The sequence below is a fragment of the Rhinopithecus bieti genome, unplaced genomic scaffold, assembly GCF_001698545.2.
Source record: "Rhinopithecus bieti isolate Rb0 unplaced genomic scaffold, ASM169854v2 scaffold_1070, whole genome shotgun sequence".
In the NCBI taxonomy this organism is placed as follows: Eukaryota; Metazoa; Chordata; class Mammalia; order Primates; family Cercopithecidae; genus Rhinopithecus; species Rhinopithecus bieti.
In genome coordinates this window covers 692,642-712,985 of record NW_016803844.1, presented here as the reverse complement: position 1 = coordinate 712,985, position 20,344 = coordinate 692,642, and the positions used below count along the sequence as shown (strand labels likewise).

Below are 20,344 nucleotides of genomic sequence, written 5' to 3'. Positions count from 1 at the left end.
GGTTATCTACATTTCAACTGTGTCATCACCTGCTCATCTTGTTTCTGTATTTACACAATGATTATAATGTCTGTTTTTTTCAAAACATGCTTATAGATGAAATTCAGAATATATCAGGATTTATTTCATTTCGTATCAAAGAAACATGCCATACTCTACCAAGAATTAGTGACTTAGGATGAGGTTGTTTTCAGGTCATTTTCTCCCCTTGTAGTTATGAGATCTTATAATAAACCTTAGTGGTCGGGCACAGTGGCTCACACCTGTAATCCCAGCATTTTGGGAGGCCAAGGTGGGCAGATCACTTGAGGCCAGGAGTTTGAGACCAGCCTGGCCAACATGGCAAAACCCTGTCTCTACTAAAAATACAAAAATTAGCCAGGCATGGTGGCACATGCCTGTAGTCCCAGCTACTGAGGAGACTGAGGCATGAAAATTGCTTGAACCTGGGAAGCGGAGGTTGCAGTGAGCCAAGGTTGCACCACTGCACTCCAGCTTGGGCAATAAGAGTGAAACTCTGTCTCAAAATAAAATAAAATAATAGTGATAAATCTTAGGATGGAACTGATTTGAAGTATTATATCATGTTTAAAAATATGGAACAAGAGTATCATCAAGTGGCCAATATACTTTATTTTTAAATACTAGGGGCTGGGTGTGGTGGCTCACGCCTGTAATCCCAGCACTTTGGGAGGCTGAAGTGGGAGGATAGCTTCAGCCCAGGAGTTCGAGACCAGTCGGGGCAACATAAGGAGACCCCATTTCTACAAAAAAATAAAAAATAAAAAAATTAGTTGGGTGTGGTAGCATGCGCTTGGTACCTTTAGAAGCTGATGTGGGTGAATTGCTTGAGCCTGGGAGGTTGAGGTTACAGTGAGCTGTGATCACAGCACTGCACTCCAGCCTGCCTGACAAGAGTGAGAACCTCTCAAAAAATTTTTAAAGGCCAGGCAGGTGGCTCACGCTTGTAATCCAAACACTTTGGGATCCCAAGGCGGGTGCATCACCTGAGGTCAGGAGTTTGAGACCAGCCTGGGTGGCTCACGCTTGTAATCCAAGCACTTTGGGAGCCTGAGGTGGGTGGATCACCTGAGGTCAGGAGTTTGAGACCAGCCTGGCCAGCATGGCGAAACCCCATCTCTACTAAAAGTACAAAAATTATCTGGGTGTGGTGGCATGCTCCTGTAATCCCAGCTGCTCTGAATGCTGAGGCACGAGAATCACTTGAACCTGGGAGGCAGAGGTTGCAGTGAGCCGAGATTGCGCCACTCCACTCCAGCCTGGGCAACAGAGTGAGACTCTGTCTCAAACAATAAAAAAAAAATAAAAAATAAAAAAAGTACTGGGGTACTTTTCTGTATTCACTTACGGAAATTTTTGATTAAGTAGTGTTCAGTATTTTCATACTTACTGATTTTTTTAAAAATAGAGTAGATTTTCTGTTTAATTTTACTGTAGCAAGTTTTAGGCAATTTACTGTTTGACAGAACAATACTATAGAACATCTTTGGTTTAATTAAGTGGTGCAAATGTTTTTTGAGTGGTACAAATGTTTATATGTAGGGTACCATGCTTATATCACCAGCTTACCATCTAGAAAGTAAAATGAATGTACAAGTAGATAACATAATCTGAAATAGGGTGAAGCTGTATAAGTGCTCGAGGAAGACAAAGCAACCCTTATCCTGTGCTATGGTTTTAGAAAAAGTTCACTGTAGGAGCTTTATCCTATTAGCAGTTACCACTAAGAAAATATTAACTGCTGAGAAATATTAACCAGGTAGGGAGAGGAGGGGTAAGGTAAACTAATGAGATTGTAGTTTATTTTGTGTTCAGTGTAGAGGATGACTTTTAAAGATGACACTGGAGATTGAACAAGAAATTGTGAATATCTGAATTGGAGAAGGGAGTTGGAATGGGGAAAAGGGTTAAATTTGACAGATACTTAGGAAGTAGAAAATTAACAGGCATGCTTGTTGGATGTGGAAATAAGGCAGAGAGAAATATCTGTATTTTTTATTTACTGTGTGTACAGTATATATTGCCATATATAGGAGGAATGGTTTCAAGGGAGGAGTTACATTCAAAATTGAGATTGTCCAGTGAGATGTAGTTAGACAAGACTGATGAACTATAAAGTCAGAACCCTGGGCAATACCTTTATGATTGTGGTGGAAAATGAAACTTTTGAAACAGTATATTTTGGGAGATTGAGGTCATCAATGATAAAATACTCAGCAGAATTGAAAACACAGTAGAAATTAGAGACCATGAAGCTATAGTGGGACCAACCTGTTTGTTTCTGTGATTTTTCTCTAGTGTGATTTTTTTCTCTTTATGGCAATCCAACTATATATCTGTGAGGAAATCACAGATTTTGGAATTGATTCAGGCTTTGGATTGGCTAAGATGATACATCAGAATTGCAAGGGCAGAAAAATTGTTGGTATTTATAGAGTGATCCAAATACTGCCCTTTAGGCTGAAAGGGCAATGAATAGAATGGGGTTCATTGATTGCTCAAAAATATAGGAGACTAAGGGCATTTGTAAAGTGGAGATGGAGTTATTGTAGGAGTGAAAAAAACTGAAGGATAAGGCATCGTGATTAGAGTGTGAAAATGCAATAAAAATGTAGCTGCAGAACACCCGATAATGAATGGCAGAGTTTAGGATTTACACATACGGCTAAGGAATTGTGAAGAGAGAGGAGATGGTCAACCTACACGAACCTACATTATTGCACAGATTATGTGAATTTTGAAAGTCATTCACGGTGTGAGTAGGATGTGTGGTAACAATGTGGACTGTGCCATTGTGTTAACTTCTTCAGGGAATTCGAGGAAGTTACCGGGAGGTTGGTAATGTGGGGTACAGTAGGGTGGCATGAACTTACATCAGGAATTTTTTGGACTTCTCCCTGTTTTCTTAGGAGATGGAGAATTTAGAGGTTCATATAGCCCAGGCCTTTGAAGTAGGGTTCTCAATGTGTATTTACTACTCAAGAGCTTGATGGAAGGTAGTATTTGTGTTCAAATGCCAGGTCTCAAAGGAAGAAGTTAGAGGGGTTGATTCATAAAGAGGCCGAGGATGTGAAAGCTTTTACAAGATTGACTTAAATTACTGTGTACACAAATACGTTCACTACACATAAAGTTCTTATAATGGTTACAGGTAAACAGCTAACATATTTATCTGTGGTGATAATGCTCCTATTATCCTATATTACTTAGAGAGTTAGAGTAACTAGGCAGGGAATAGAAATGAATGCCAGATTGGAGCAGCTGCTTCTTGTTATCAGCCGATCTTTGCTATTTGAGTATGTAAGCCCAGCATGGCCTGCTTCAAAAGAAGTCAGGAATCCAGATTTTTAAAATGCGAAATCTCTCAATTTTTTTTTTTTTTTGTTCACAGCTAATTAAAAGCAGAGTTTTTACCCCAGAGTTTGCAATCTCTGGGGTAGGGTAACAATCTGAGATTCTGGAATGAAGAGCCTGTAATATAGTTTGACTAATACAGTGGTTCTCAATCCTGGCAGTACTCTAAATCTCTGAATTATGTGGAAGGCTTTTTTTTTTTTTTTTTTTTTTTCAAATGCTACTGCCTGGGTCTCGCACTTGGAGACCTCATTCAGTTGGTCTTGGGTGAAGCCTGGGCATCGGTATTTTTTAAAAGCTCATCAGTCCAGGCACGGTGGCTTGCACCTGGAATCCCAGCTACTTAGAGGACTCGGGAGGATTGCCTAAGGCCAGAAGCTTGAGACCAGCCTGGGCAACAGAGTGAGACTCCGTCTTTTAAAAAATAATAAATAAATGAATAAAATAATAAAAAAAGAGGGAGGTGCTCATCAGTTGATTCTAATGTGAAGCTAGACTTGAGAACCACTGGTCTAACAAACAGCGCGAAGTGACAAAGTCCAGAAACCATAGGATCATGTTCACAATTACTTTCTTGGCCATGTTTTCTCAGCTGTGGTAACTTTATATCAATGGCAGCAATTCCCTTTGCTTATGTTTCTAAAACTTGTGTCCATAAAAATCACTTAGAAGCGCATTATAAATGAAGATGTTGAGGCTTTATCTCGAGATTCTGATTCAGTGAGTGGAGTCTTGGAATCTGTATTTTTTTTTTTCTTTATTTTTCTTTATTTACTTTTCATGGCTCTGGCACCATAGGAAAAAACACTTAAGCAATTCTATCAAGGTCTTGGCCGGGCCATGGTGGCCTCACCACCTGTAATCCAGCACTTTGGGAAGCTGAGGGTGGGGGCAGATCACGACAGGTCAGGAGATTGAGACCATCCTGGCTAACACGGTTGAAACCCCTTCCCTACTTAAAAAAAAAAAAAAAAAAAAAACATAGCCAGGTGTGGTGGCAGGTGGCCTGTAGGTCCACAGCTGTAGTCACAGCTAGTTGGGGAGGCTGAGGCAGGGGAAATGGCGTGAACCTGGCCGAGGCAGAGCCTTGCAGTGAAGCCGAGATCAAACTGCTGCACTCCAAGGCCTGTGGTGACAGAGCAAGCCCGTCCCAAAAAAATAATAATAAAAAATAAAAAAAATTTTAAAAAAAAGGTGTCCTGACCTGGAAGCTGAGAGCCAACCTGGACAAGGTGTGGTAGATGAATCCATTCCAAGGCCCAAGATGGAACATTCAGCCCTCATCCTACCTCATACAACTGGCAAAAGATTGTAGAAAACCGTGGTCAACTGAATTTGAAACTGCTGTAATTTCCACTTCCCAACAGGTTTTTGTTTATTGTTGGAGAAAAAATGACCCAAAATTTTAAGTAGGCAAGGGATTTCAGTAGGACGTATTCTTAAATGAAATAAATGGAATAAGCAAGAGAACATGAAATGGGGACTCTCCACATCCTCAGTCATTAGCGGAAATGGAAGTCAAAACAATGGTGCGCTTCCACACTCATAGAATGGCAAGGATTGAAAAAGCAGAAATAGGCTGGGTGCAGTGGCTCATGCCTGTATCCCAGAATTTTGGGAGGGCCAACGTGGTCGGATCACTTGAGGTCAGGAGTTTGAGACCAGTTGTGGCTAACATGTGAAGCCCGTTTTCTTCCTAAATACAAAAAATTAGCCAGGTGTGGTGGCATCAGCGTAATCCCAGGTATTTTTTTGGGAGGCGGAGGTTGCAGTGAGCCGCGAATCACACCATTGCACACCAAGCTTGGGCAACAGAGAGAAATTCTATCTCAAAAAAACAAAAACAAAAAACAAAAAGCAGAAAATAAACCAAATGGCTGATGGATATGTAAAGGAAGCTGTAACATTCCTGCACTGCTGGTAGACATTTTCAAAAATCTACCAGCCATTATTTGGAAAATAATCTGAAGTTTCCTAAAAAACCATGTTAAACGTAATAGAAGTTTCCAAATGACCCAGAAAATTCAAACCTAGGTATGCACCAATGAGGGACATTTGTCCAAACTGAATGTTGATGAAGGAAGATCACTTGAATCCAGCCAGGATTTAGACCAGCCTGGGGTGACATGGTGAAACCCAACTCTAAAATGAAAAAAAAAAAAAAAAAAGCCAGTTGTGAGGTAAGCAACCTGTGGTTCCCCAGCTATGTGGGAGGCTTACCATCAACGTTGTCACGCCAGGTTAGGAGGGTCATGGCTAGCCCATGTCACCAGTATTGTCACCCAAAGGACGCTGACATACTGGAGGTTGGTTGCCAATATGCGCTGGCAACCACTGTCGGCAAGCAGGAGGGTCCCGCTGCACAGCTGTAGCTGTGGGGCGATGATAGTCTGGGTGGTGATATCGACCATTAGAGGAGCCTCTTCTGCTGGCAAGAGTGTGACAGTAGCAAGTAGATGGACAGGCCTGTGTGTGAGGACGGAATGCAGGAGGGGTTCTTCTGCGGCTGGGTGTGGGGCCCTCACCAGAAATGTGGAGAAATGGCCAGGTAACTGCGTCATGTTGGCTAGTAGACTGGCCAGGGCTTCGAACCAAGTGTTCTGTCCTGTCGTCTGAATCCGCTTCCAAGTCGCAAGACGCTGTAAGCACCAGGTCCACGTAGAGACCGCAAAACGCTTCGGTGGCTGCTCTGCTCTGCAAAGATCTCGGAATCTGTATTTTTAACAAACCCACAGGGTGATTGTGATGCAAATGGTCTGGAGGCTGGAATTTTGAGAAACACTGATCTGTATTTTGTCTTCTGATGACTGACACATCTGTATCTTTGGCTTTGGCTTTTCTTCTGAACTCTAGATCTCTGTGTCCAACTGCCTATTAGACATCTTCACCTAGAATCCCACATTTTTTCATTGAAATGCTTGCAGTGACTGCTGCCTATTCTTCACACTCCCTGGGCACATGATTAGACTATATTTCCTAGCCATCCTTGCAGACAGACGTGGTCACATAACCAACCTAGCTCCAGTGGAATGGAATAAGAGCTCTACATGTATTCTTCTACACACATATTCTATCTCTTCTATGTTGCAGGGTAGGCCTTGGAGTGGAATGACATCAAACATGTGACCTTCGAAGCCCACATGTTGAAATAATACAACAGTGGTCACCCTAGGTCCTTGGATAAAATTGCATGGGGCCGTTTCTCACCTTGCTGGGATGCCTAGACTCTTTCGTCATTGTTAGATAGACTTCTTTTGTCTTTGAATCATTACATTTTTTGGTATTTTTGTTTAGCAATTTAGGCATATCTTACCTTTATAAGAGTAGGCACTGTTTTAGGTGTTAGAGATCAAACTGAATAACACAGATAAGATTTCTGTTCTTAAAAAAAATGTTCTAGGCTGGCTCACGCCTGTAATTCCAGCACTTTGGGAGGCTGAGGCGGGCGGTCACCTGAGATTGAGAGTTCGAGACCAGCCTGGCCAAGATGGTGAAACCCGGTCTCTACTAAAAATACAAAAATTAGCTGGGCATGGTGGCGTGTGCCTGTAATCCCAGCTTTTCGGGAAGCTGAGGTGGGAGAATCGCTTGAACTGGGGAGGTGGAGGTTACAGTGAGCTGAGATCGTGCTGTTGCACCTTAGCCTGGGCAACAGAGGGTGACTTCGCCTTAAAAAAACAAAAAAAGTTCTAGTTGGAAGATCTCTTAGTCCATATCTTATGCCTAGAATACTTTTTTGGTTTGTTTGTTCCACTTTTCCTAGAATACTTTTAACCGTAAACATGTGATTTTGTGGAAAGAGCTTTGAACTTGACCACCAAACTTCTAATCTGAACTCAAGCAGAGAGACACGTTTGATTTTTTGATAGGATAGAAGTGACGGGGAAAATTCCTTGGCTTAAGTCACAGTGCCTGTGCTTTTCTGTTTCATTTAAAATAAAAGATATTTGTGGTTGTACTTCACTTATTCTTAAGCTTGCCTTGCTAATTACCAGGCTGCTTTCTCAAAATAATTCTTGAAATCTTAATTCTTCTTGTAAGTCCCTATTGACTGGAAAGGAAGTAGCCAATATTTTATGTGAATATTTGTGCATATTTGGATGTGGGAAGGAGAGAAAAATGAGGGTCAGAATAAGAAGTAAATGCTTTCCATCTCTGCATTCTTCCCTTCCCTTATATGCCTTTCTCCCATTTTGTTGTATTTTACTCATAACCAGTGAACATATATCTGCTGACACTGAGGGTTATGTCACTGCTTACCTGGTTTGACTGATGTGAGGAGCTGGAGTTACCTTGGGGATGTGTATAAACAGGAGAATCTGAGCTTCAAAAATCTGCTTTTCAAATAAAGCATCTAAAGTAATCTGCAGTCACACATGGTTCAAGGAACACATTTTGAGAGACTGCCTTATGGGTTATTAGTTCTTCCCTTCCTCCATTGTCCTGATGACTTTGCATCTTTTATATGCCAGGCAGTATAGCTGAAGTGTTTGTAATGTAGCCAGAGACACTGTCCTAACTCTCAGGCTATGTAGTCTGATAATATAAAGCATCAGTTTCGTCAAGTGTGTTTTTTGGAGGCCTCATAATCCTGGTTGTATTGTTATTTGTGTTTCTTCAAAGGCCCTTTTTGATTTGCCATATAAATTCATTGTATTGAATGCGTTGTATCATACATGTTGATACCTTCATTTTCAACATAGCTAGAAACCTATAGTTGGAAGGCTTTTGTTGTAAGTTTTCTCTGCATGGTAAATGGACCTTTGTCTTACTTGCAGTTTTTACCTGGCGATTTATGGAACAGCATTAAAAATATGTCCAGACTTTAGTATACTCTTTCTCTTTTTGGCATGCTTCAGGGTTATGGGTAAAACAACAAAAAAATTCTTAAAATCAAGATGATACTTGCACAAAGAAAATTATACTAGTTGATACTGAATGGTTTTACAGCTAACCGCTAGTACCAGACACTTTTTTTTTTGAGACAGAGTCTTAGTCTGTTGCCCAGGCTGGAATGCAGTGGCGCGATCTTGGCTCACGACAGCTTTCGCCTCCCAGGTTCAAGTGATTCTCCTGCCTCAGCCTCCTGAGTAGCTGGGATTACAGGTGCATAACACCACGCCTAGCTTATTTTTGTATTTTTAGTAGAGACGGGGTTTCACCATGTTGGCCAGGCTGGTCTTGAACTCCTGAACTCAGGTGATCTGCCCTCCTCGGCTCCCAAAGTGCTGGGATTATAGGCGTGAGCCGCCGCGCCCGGGCTTTCTTTTCTTTTCTTCTTCTTCTTCTTTTTTTTTGGAGACAGGGTTTCTCTGTGTTGCTCAGGCTGATCTGTAACTCCTAGGCTCAAGCAATTTGCCTGTCTCAGCCTCCCAAAGTGCTGGAATCACAGGCCTGAGCCACCGTGCCCCAGTGAGTTGGCATTTTAAACACAGGTTTTAGAACTTTCCTGAAGGCTGAGTGAATATTTTTAAAAATTAAGTGTCTACTTAAGCTTTGTCACGAATAATATGCAACACTTGGGTTTGGCTAGAAATCGCTAGGGATTTAATGGTCCTAAAAAGGGAAATACTACTCTGGCCCATAAATGAGGGTTAAACTTCTAGGGTCCACACAGAGAGAAAATATTAGATAGGACTGCAAATATTATGCTTTTCTGACTGTTAGAACATCTTTCTTATGTTCATTAACAAGTTTTTTTCTCTCTCTGTACACATCCGTATATTCACATCTGTAAATATCTGGCTTTTTCTAGGCCTACTTCCACAAGATGTTGCAGAATACTTTTAATTCCTTCTCATTCTTGTCTTCACAATTAACTGCTGAACATAGTTTGCGCTAGGTTTCAAATGTCAAACATGAGAGTTTCTATCTCTGAGGGAAAAAAGGAGAGATTATAAAAGAATTCCGGCCGGGCGCGGTGGCTCAAGCTTGTAATCCCAGCACTTTGGGAGGCCGAGACGGGCAGATCACGAGGTCAGGAGATCGAGACCATCCTGGCTAACATGGTGAAACCCCGTCTCTACTAAAAATACAAAAAACTAGCCGGGTGAGGTGGTGGGTCCCAGCTACTCAGGAAGCTGAGGCAGGAGAATGGCGTAAACCCAGGAGGCGGAGCTTGCAGTGAGCTGAGATCCGGCCACTGCAGTCCAGCCTAGGAGACGAGCAAGACTCCGTCTCAAAAAAAAAAAAACAATGATTTCCACTAATCCATAAATGAGAAGGGCATCTTGATGTTTATTACTGTTTACTTTTCCTTCCAACACTAACAGAGGCACAGAGGCTCATACACAGCTACTATGAATAATGGTGGGTACTCCGTAAATACTCTTAGGTACTAGTGCACATGATGTTAGTTTTACAAAGCAGTTGAGTCCTATTTCTGTTAAATTTTATCCCCTAGTATAAAACACAATTTATGATAAATCAAGTAAAATGAAAAATCAAAGTCTTAGTTTCCTTTCTTTTTTTAAATTAAGACACCAAGGAAAGGTCAAACTAAGCAACCTTATGTCTTACCTTATATTTAAACAAAACCCTTTCCTAGGTCTGATTCTTTGGCACAGTAACTGCTTAGAGGGATATCATTTGCCTATTTAATAGAGAAAACTTATTTTAACTTTGTTATCTTAAATATTAATGTTCAGTGAGGCGATATTTGTTGTCTATCTTCCATTGAATTATCTTCATATCCTTTGTCTATTTTTTATTGGTGTGTTCATCTTATTCTTAGTGGTTTTGCTAGCATTCATTAAAAGATTGAAAGTAAATTATTATTATTATGATTATTACATTTTTGAAACAGAGTCTCGCTCTATCACCCCAGGCTGGAGTACAGTGGTACGATCTTGGCTCACTGTAACCTCTGCCTCCTGGGTTCAAGTGATTCTCCTGCCTCAGCCTTCCGAGTAGCTGGGACTACAGGCGTGCACCACCATGCCTGGCTAATTTTTGTATTTTTAGTAGACACAGGGTTTCACCATGTTGGCCAGGCTGTTATCGAACTCCTGACCTCAAGTGATCCGTCCTGCCTCGGCCTCCCAAAGTGGTAGGATTACATGTGTGAGCCACTGTGCCCAGCCAAAAATAAATCATTAAATATTAATATTTAAGACTGACATTGATGTTGAAACTTTCTCTTTTAATTGGAAATTTGCTTTAAATCTAGTTCTAATTTTCACCTTAGAGAACTTTCTGTATATAGTTTATACTTGGTATTTTGATACAAAATGGCTCTTCCTGTATACTTAAATTTTTTTTTTAAACAGTTGTTTTGGGTGGGTGGCGGAGTCTTTTTCTTCTGTCTTTTCCATCCAAACATTTAACTTTTCAATTCACCTGAATTTATCATGATACGTGATTGCTGTCCTCCGCATATTGTCTCAGTTATATAAAATATTTTAAAGCTTGAGAGTCCATGTATTCATGTAAGGTTAAAAATGAGATAACTGATGATGAAAAGACTAAAACCTAAAATTGTAATATAGATACCATTCATGTCAGAATTGCTGTGTCTGGAGAGGTTAGGAAAATGAAGCTCAGAGAGGTTAATTATATTAAGGTCAAAAGGCCATATATAAGTAGATGAATTAATTGTTGAATCTATATCTGCCATTAAGGAGTAATCTGAGATGTGGAACTCTAAGTAAATGTGTTTCTCAAAGTTATTTACTCACAGAACCCCCTTTTATGTTTTGTAGTAGAATGGGAAATACTAATATTTTGTGAATTAGTGTTCTATGCAACATATTTTAAGAAAGGCTTTTCGTCAGATCTCTGGTAGAGAACAAAATATGAACCAGCCAAAACATTTCTATCATTATTTAATTATTTTTTCTTTCCAAAATACAATTAAACTTTTAAAGCACAAAAATTTTAAGATATTGGTAAAAGATGGGGTGAAAAACTCCATACCTTTCTTGATAATCTGTGGGAAATATGAAGCTGTAGGTAGCCTCTTTCTTTAACAAATTGTGCTTGAAAACTTTCAGGAAGTGTATAATTATTTAGATTAGAGGTTGACAAATTATAACCCATAGGCCAGCTGTCTGGTCAGCTGTCTGTTTTTGTAATTAAAATTATATTGGAACACAGCCATGCCTATTTGTTTATATGTTATCAGTGGCTGCTATTGTCTGTCAGAGGAATGTTGAGAAGATGTGTTGGGAGACCATATAGCCACAGTGCCTAAAATATTATTTGACTTTTCAAAGAGCAAACATTTTCTGATCCCTAGTTTAGTGAGCTGCATTTTTGCCTACTTTACTTCGTATGTTTTATCTGCATAAAGACTCTTTCACTGAAGTTCTTGGCATTTCATCCTCTGTGAAGGCATTTCATCCTCTGTAAAGTAAGTTCCCTGGGAAGTCATGCTGAAGTCTTTTTCTAGAAGCTTTATTATGGCTTAGTTTAAACTCTTACAGACATGCAAGATTCCATAGTTTTGCTTTCCTGAATGACATACAGCTGTCAATACAGCAGTTGTATTGGCATGCCTGGCTCTTTCTTGCTGCAAACCTTTTACTGGCTTAATGGAAATTATACCAGGGTACTAGGGTACTAGGGTAAATAGACATAACTAGGGTACTAGGGTAAATAGACATAACTAACATCTTTTGAGTGCTGTATGCCAGGCTCTGTTCTAAATTTTTTACATATATTATTTTGTTTATTCCTCACGTCAACTCTGTGAAGTAGGTATTATTATCCCCACTTTATAGTTGAGGAAACTAAAGCATAGGGAAATTAAATAACTTGGTCAAGGTCATCCAGTTCTTAAGGAATGGAATGAGATTTGAAACTTTTCCCCCAACTTACTTGCCTTCTAATTCCTTGATTCTTGAGATGAGTTCGGGCATATTTCTTCTTCCTCATTACTTTCTCCAGGCCTCTTTTTCCACATCATCTTTGAACTTCCTCATTTACACCACCCTGTCTTACTGTATTCTCTGATGAATTTCCAGTAGTCCATTCCTTCTTCCTTGATGATTACAATTTCTGGCTCACAGTCTTTTCTATCCAGTCTGCCTCTGTATCCTGATTTAATGCCACCTTTAACTCGAGTTCTTTCTTGTATTTTTCAACTTTATATATCCACAGGCATGGTCAGGCCCTACTTTTATCACTGGGAATTGTTTTGCCTCATGAACTCTGAATTTCTGCTTTCTGACTTCTGAACAATTCCCTTATATATAACTCTTACATGTTAGTGAAGAATTCAATCCTTTTTAACGTTTCATGTGCATAGGAATCACCTGGAAAACCTTATCCAGAAGCCTGAGTCACACCCCTAGAGATTCTAATTCAGCTGGTGAGGGTTGATGCCCATGAATTTGCATTTCTATCACCTTTCCTGCAAATGCTGAGGCAGGTAGGTCTGTGGAGGTACATTTTGAGAAGGATTGCTCTAATTAATACTTGGCCCCAGAGGATCAGTAAAACTTTCTAATCTGCCTAAAGCCTCCATTCACATTCTTTCTTTCTTTACTTTTCTGATGACTTCTGTAATTACTGAGACAAAGGCCTTCTGATGAGAACTCTGTCGTATTTCATTTTCTTGAAATAAGAGTTTTTCTATTTTCATATTCTTCTCTTCTACTTAGTCCCTTTGTCTCACTTTCTCCAGTTGACTTTTGGCTCCTACCATTAACATTTTTGTGTCTTGGGTTATTAGTTTCCCCTTCTATAGCGAATTGACTTTTTTCTATGAGCCTTCAGTAATATTTCCTCAAAATATCATTCCCTCTCATCTTCCCTCCTTCAGCCTGTTTGGGAAGAAAAGTTATGGCTTTTAACTTATTCACTAGCTATATCTTAATTTATTGCAGTCTGCTTTGGTTTCTAAAATTTTACTGGACTCTTGGACTGACAGCTCAAATGATTTCTAGGTGGTTTTGTTTTGTTTTGAGACAGGGTCTCACTCTGTTGCCTAGGCTGGAGTGCAATCAGTCTCCTAGATTCAAGCAGTTCTCCTGACTCAGCCTCCCGAGTAGCTGAGATTACAGGCACACACCACCACGCCCAGCTAATTTTTGTATTTTTAGTAGAGATGGGGTTTCAGCACGTTGGCCAGGCTGGTCTGAAACTCCTGCCCTCAAGTGATCCACCCCGCCTCGGCCTCCCAAAGTGCTGGGATTACAGGTGTGAGCCACCGCGCCCACCCTGGTGTGTGTGTTTTTTTGTTTTGTTTGTTTGTTTGTCTTTTTTTGAGACAGAGTCTTGCTCTGTCACACACACTGGAGTGCAGTGGCACGATCATGGCTCACGGCAGTCTCTCCTGGGCTCAAGTGTTCCTCCCACCTCAGCCCCCTGAAAAGCTGGGAGTACCAGTGGGTGCAACCTCGCTCAGCTATTTTTTAATTTTTTGTAGAGACAGGCTTCTCTGTGTTGCCCATGCTGGTCTTACACTCCTGGGCTCAAGCAGTCCTCCCACCTCTGCCTCCCAAAGTTCTGGGATTGTAAGCGTGAGCCACTGCACATGGCCAACTCCTAGGTCTTAAATGCATAGTCTCCCCCAGACTTGCTGTATTTGATACTGTCATTTTTCTTCTAAACGTTTTCTACCTTTGCTTTTCACTAACTGCTTTTTTAAGGTCTCACTATTCTAACTACTTCAGTTCTTGTTCACATAGTACTTTAATCTATTACTGCTTTTTCTGAAGTTTGTGATACTTTTCCCCCCATCTAAATCTATGCTGTCCATTATGGGAGCCACTAACTGCATGTACCTTTTGAGTACTTGAAATATCGTCAGGTTAAACTGAAATATTCTGTAAGCATAAAATGCACACTGGATTTTAATATTTCGGCTGAAAAGAGAATGTAAAAGAGCTTACCAAATTTTTTTTAATGTCAATTACATGTTGGTAATACTTTGGATATATTGGGTTAAGTAAAATAAAATGCTAAAATTAATTTGACTTGTTTCTCTTTACTTTAGATATGACTACTACTTGTGTGGCTTGGCTATATTTCTGTTAGATAATATTAATCTAAATCTCATATTTTCTTAAGACCTGGATCAGTTTTCCATCTATTTTCAAAGTTACCTTTGTAACTTTGTACCAGCCTTCTTAAACATTTGGTACAAACTACCAGCCTTCTTAAACATTTGGTTCTCACTCCCTCTCACCCTACCACCCTTCCCAATATACTTAGCTTCTTCAAAGCAAGAGTAATTCCCCATAGTGCTGTTCATATAGTGGACACTATATACATTATATAATACATACACACACATCTGAAAAAATGGCTGTTACCACTTTATCAAAAAGGATACTTATGAAAATTGAGGCCTGTTGTGATGTTTTTACTTAAATTGGTGGGGAGTAGGAGAAGGATTGATGTGAAGGGTAGAAGAGATATTGTTCTATTCTGAGCTATTAACATTTGACACTTAACATCCCCCAAGTGTATCCTGCCACCTCAGGCCACTGATAGCTCTGAACTGCTGTGATTTTACTGCCATCTGGTGTCAGATTCGGAAACTGTAGTTCAACATTTTGTCTCATTAGAGGAAGGTAGGCAATCTTTCCTCTGAAGGTGGGCCTACTCTTCTCTATCCTGTAAGCAAGTTACCAATAAGAGTCACTTAACTTCAATGTAGGAAACCTTTATTTTCCTTGTTGGTATACTCTTTCCTTGGCTTCCATGATAAATGCATTCTCCTTTCTAATGTTTCTCTGGCTGTTCCCTCAATCTTCAACAGCCCATTTCTCTTTTCATGGTAGAGTTTTTAGCCCACGTTCTAGGCCTGCTATCCTTTTTTCCTTTGCTTTCATCTGCACCAGGCTTTAAGTACTGCCTATTTACAGATAAATTTATATTGACAGCCAAAAACTTGCTCTGAGGTTTAGACTACTATCTTTAGTTGCTCACCTAGATATTGCACAAACATGTTAAATATAACATGCTCCCATCAAAATCTGGACCTCCCACCTGCATCCTCATTTCTCAAATTTATTTTTCTAATTTCATTAATGTATCGTACCAAAATTATGGGAATCAGCTTGGCATCCCATCTTTCACACTTCATTAGTGAAAACATTAACTACATCCCATTAAGTCTAGAGGGTGTATTCTTGTACATGTAAAATTTGTGACCCCTCGCCTGCTCCTGTCCCATCTAAGCTACCACTGTCTCTTGCCTGGACTAAGTTAAGTTCCTTGTTAGTCTCTCTACATCCATTCTTGACTGCATTCACATGTTTTATGTATATTTGTCTAATGTCAGCCTCTCCTGTTATCCTGAGAGTTCTGTGGTGGCAGGGACTGTGTACATTTGGCTCACCATTGGGTCCCAGCACCTCACACAATTTCCAAAAGCTTTTTGTTTAATAACCATGTCACCACTCTGGCTAACCAGTGCTGTTGGTGTGTCCCTTGTAGTTTTAGTGACTAAGGAATTCTAGTGCTAGAATTAGCACTAGGAATTCTAGTGCTAGAATTCCTTAATGCTCTATTTCAATATTAGTGTTCTATACCAGTTCATTTACCATAAATGAATTTAAGCTATTTTCTGCTTTTTCCCAGGGAAACTTACTTGTGTCTGAAGGGACAATATATTTGGGGTATTAATCAGCTAGTGTTCAAATGAACTTTAGGACAACAGGCTATTTATATCCTATGGAATGCCAATCAAGATGCTGAAATGATTTTCCAAGCATTTGAAATTGCATGCTATTGGTTTGTCTCTTAGCACTCTTCTCTCTGAAATTTAATATTCTTTAATGTTGCAGTACATTTGTTAAATCATGGATTAAAACCTGTTTGACTCTTAAGTGTTCTTTTAATAGAGGCTCAGTTGATGATGGTTTCATTTAGTAATTTTGATTTGGTTTGACATTTTAAAATGGTTTTGCTTTATAAGGTTTTACTACTAGGGCTTACTTGGTGCTTTGAGTTGTGGTATTTCTCAATAAAAAAATTTAATTTATAAAAGTAGAGGTGATAAAGTAGTTATTTAGAGATGGGCAACAATCTATGTACTGAGGATGCAAACTCAGAGAACAAGAATTTAATAGGTATATAGCAGGGTTTCTTGGTGTTGGCATTATTCACATTTTGGACTGAAGAGTTTTTTGGTGTGTAGTGTTGGGGCATATGTCCTGGGCACTGTAGGAAATTAGCAGCATTCCTGGTCCCTACCCATCAGTGGAACTCTCCTTGCCCGTTATGATAATCAAAGATACCTGTAGACAATGCCACATTGTCCTGGGGGTGGGTGGGCAAAATTGCATATCCCTTGAAAACCAGGAGTTTCTATACTTAGAAGGGGGTAACTGGCCATGAAGTGTCTTACTTGGGAAATCGTTGGTGTTTCTAAGCGTTTTTGAGAATGTGGTACCTGTGTGGTATATTGTTAATGGCAAAGAGAAATGGAAACTATATGACAGTTTTTTTTTTTTTACATTTTAGAATTTGTGCTTGCCTAAAATAAAGTAACTTTTGCACTTAGCCACCTGGTTCTATTTCAAACTGAAAAAGGGTACATTCTCCATCATATTTCACTGATACTGTTTCATTTTGTTAGCTCACTTCAGCAGTTAGGTAATGATAGAAAAAGAGAACCAAGAGTACAATTTAAAGAGTAGCTTATAATCAGAGCTTTTGCCATTGTGCTTTTATGTGTAGGGTATAGAGTGTAATTAACTTATTCTACGTTTTTTTTTTTTTTCCCCAAAGGGAAATGAGAGATGGCTTTAGAAGAAAAAGTTTCTACTCTTCCCATTATGTGAGAGAGCGGTCTCCTCATAAAAGAGACAATACTTTTTTCAGAGAATCACCTGTTGGCCGAAAGGATTCTCCACACAGCAGATCTGGTTCCAGTGTCAGTAGCAGAAGCTACTCTCCAGAAAGGAGCAAATCATACTCTTTCCATCAGTCTCAACATAGAAGTATGTATTTTAAGACTTCATTTTTTCTCTCACAGTCTCCTCTGATGAGAATGTACTGAGTCAGATTTCCTTATAGGTGTAAGAGATTTATTTGTTAAACTTTTTGTTTTGAAAAATTTCCGACTTACAGAAAAGATGATAGAATAGTATAACAAACACCATATACACACATTTTTTTCAAACTATTTGAAGTGGGATTCTGTATGACACTTTGCCTTTAATTTCTTCAGCATGTAAAAGAGGACTTTTTTTTTTTTTTTTTTTTCTGGAGTCTTGCTCTGTCTCCCATGCTGGAGTGCAGTGGCATTATCTTGTCTCATTGCAGCCTCCGCCTCCCGGGTTCAAGTGATTCTCCTGCCCCAGCCTCCTGAGTAGCTTGGATTACAGGCGTGCGCCACCACGCCCGGCTAATTTTTGTGTTTTTAGTAGAGATGGGGTTTTGCCATGTTGATCAGGCTGGTCTTGAACTCCTGACCTCATGATCTGCCCACCTCTGCCTCCCAGAGTGCTGGGATTACAGGCGTGAGCCACTGCTCCCAGCCAGCCTTGTAAAATTTAGAGTGAAAACCTCCCTTACTCTTTTCCAACCCCCTATTTTATTTTATTTTATTTTATTTTATTTTAATTTGGCATGCCTGAACCTACATGGTATTCTGTACAATCTTAGCTTGTCATGCTGGCTGAGTTGTTAGTATGTGTTTGAATAAATCAATGACAAAACTACTTTTCTAGAGAAAACATTCTTATCTTTGCAGCCTGCGGTGGAACTTGTTCACAAAACATTTTCTTGTGCCTTCTGTGTGCAAGGCACTGTGTTAGTGTTAAACAATGACGTCCCTGTCACTAAAGAACTGGAATATATGTGTATATTTCTCACCAGCTAATGTCAACTTTATCAATATGTTAATATATATAAAATATAACTTTGATACAATAATTGATATGTCATAAATGAGTTGACATGAGCATGTCAAGGTGAGAAAAATTAATTTACACTTTGGGGATGTAAGAACATGTCATAAAGGAGATGACATTGGGCTCAGCCTTATTTCAGATTTCTACAAGTAAAGAAGCGTCTTCTAGTTAGAAGGAATTATGAGCCAAGGTGCAGAAATCAGAAAAGTTCAGGATATTTCCTTTTGAATGTCCTTCTCATTAACTGTCTTTTTTCAAATAATAAGAGTTTTAATTTAACAGCCTTTGCCTCTTACATGATGAAGGTGATGGAAAACCATTTGGAGTCATCAGATTGTCTTCCCTTGAAGCTGTTGCAAGATTGTTGAGTTTAGCAAACATTTATTGTCTACTGTTTGCAGAGATAGATAGAGTGGGGCTTCCTAAAAGCATATTTTGGATACAGGCATATTCATGATTATGCAAGAGATAAGAAGGTTATTTTAAGGATTTAAAACAAACACAGGCTGGGCACAGCAGCTCATGCCTGTAATCCTTGCACTTTGGGAAGCCAAGGTGGAAGGTTTACTCGAGCCCAGGAGTTTGAGACCAGCCTGGGCAAACATAGTGAGACCCCTGCATCTAAAAAAAAGAATTAAACAATTAGCTGGGTATGATGATGTATGCCTGTATTTTCAGCTACTCAGAAGGCTGAGGCAGGAGGATCACTTGAGCCCAGGAGGTTGAGCCTGCAGTAAACTGTGATCATGCCACTACACTCTAGCCTGGGCAGCAGAACGAGACTATGTCTCTAAAAATAAATAAATAAGTAAATAAATAAGCCACTTACATATATATGCCTGATTGTCCATAATGTGCTTGGGACAGTTCTAGGTAACTGAAAGTTTTATTGTGGAGATTAATGTTAACAAGTATACAAGTATTTTCTCTTTTGCTTCTATGTACCCCACCCCTACCACAAAAAAAAAAACCTTAAGAAGATAATCCGTAAGCCAAGCTTGTCCAACCCCCGACCTGCAGGCCACATGCAGCCCAGGATGGGTTTGGATGCAACCCAACACAAATTAGTAAACTTTCTTAAAACATGAGGCTTTTTTGTGAATTTTTTTTTTTTTAAGCTCACAAGCTACTGTTACTGTTTGTCTTTTATGTGTGGCCCAAGACGATTCTTCTTCTAGTGCACCCCAGGGAAGCCAAAAGATTGGACACCCCTGCTCTAAGCTCTTATGAATGCTCACATGCACAGACATATCCAAAATTAGCCAGATACCATCTAAGACCCTAAAAAAAAATTTTATTTATTATTTTATTTTATTATTATTATTTTTTTTTCCTGAGACGGAGTCTTTTTCTGTCACCCAGGCTGGAGTGCAGTGATGTGATCTCAACTCACTGCAACCTCTGCTTCCCGGGTCAAGCAATTTTCCTGCCTCAGTCTCGCTAGTAGCTGGGATTACAAGCATGCACCACCAGGCCCAGCTAATTTTGTATTTTAGTAGAGATGGGGTTGCACCATATAGGCCAAGCTGGTCTCGAACTCCTGACCTCAAGTGATCTACCTGCCTCGGCCTCCCAAAGTGCTGGGATTACAGGCATGAGCCACTGTGCCCTGCCCTTAGGATCTGTTTTTGGGATGTGTATGACTTAAATCCATATCCAATAATGATTTTCATTAAAGAAGAAAGTATCTTTGGAAACTGATTATGAAAACTTTTTAACAAAACATGAGTAAAAGAAGCTTAAAAGAGATTCTTACTTGACAGCTTGTAATGAAATTATTAAGGGTAGTTATTGGTGAATTAGCTTTATTTTATCCTCAAAACAGAAATTTGCGGGGAGAGCATCTTCTCTCTGTTGACCTGCTTTGGGCCTCTTAGTGGCCAAAACTCTTAAGGTCTTGGGATGAAATGTGGATGAGCTATAATGTGATGCTCCTGTCTTAGGATCTCCAATATCCTTCACTCATCCTTTGAGGGCTCATACCTTTAATATTTGGAGTGATTTAAAGATTAAGTTGGTAGACTAAAATATGGGGTAAATTGAATGAAACAGAGCATATGACTTTGTTAATGCCTGCATCTATCTATCTATCTTTCTTTCTTTCTCTCTTTCTTTCTTTCTTTCTTTCTTTCTTTCTTTCTTTCTTTCTTTCTTTCTTT

At 39.6% G+C, this 20,344-nt stretch overlaps 1 protein-coding gene across 17 annotated transcripts in view; it reads left to right on the top strand.

Moving 5' to 3' along the window:
- Positions 1-20,344, top strand: part of PPHLN1 (periphilin 1) — a 133,626-nt gene that overhangs the window by 36,599 nt on the left and 76,683 nt on the right. For all 17 annotated transcript variants that reach the window (XM_017855470.1, XM_017855456.1, XM_017855422.1 and 14 more), the window contains one exon: positions 17,059-17,270. In XM_017855470.1, the coding sequence (XP_017710959.1) occupies positions 17,059-17,270 (212 nt within the window). The remainder of the gene's footprint in view (positions 1-17,058; positions 17,271-20,344) is intronic.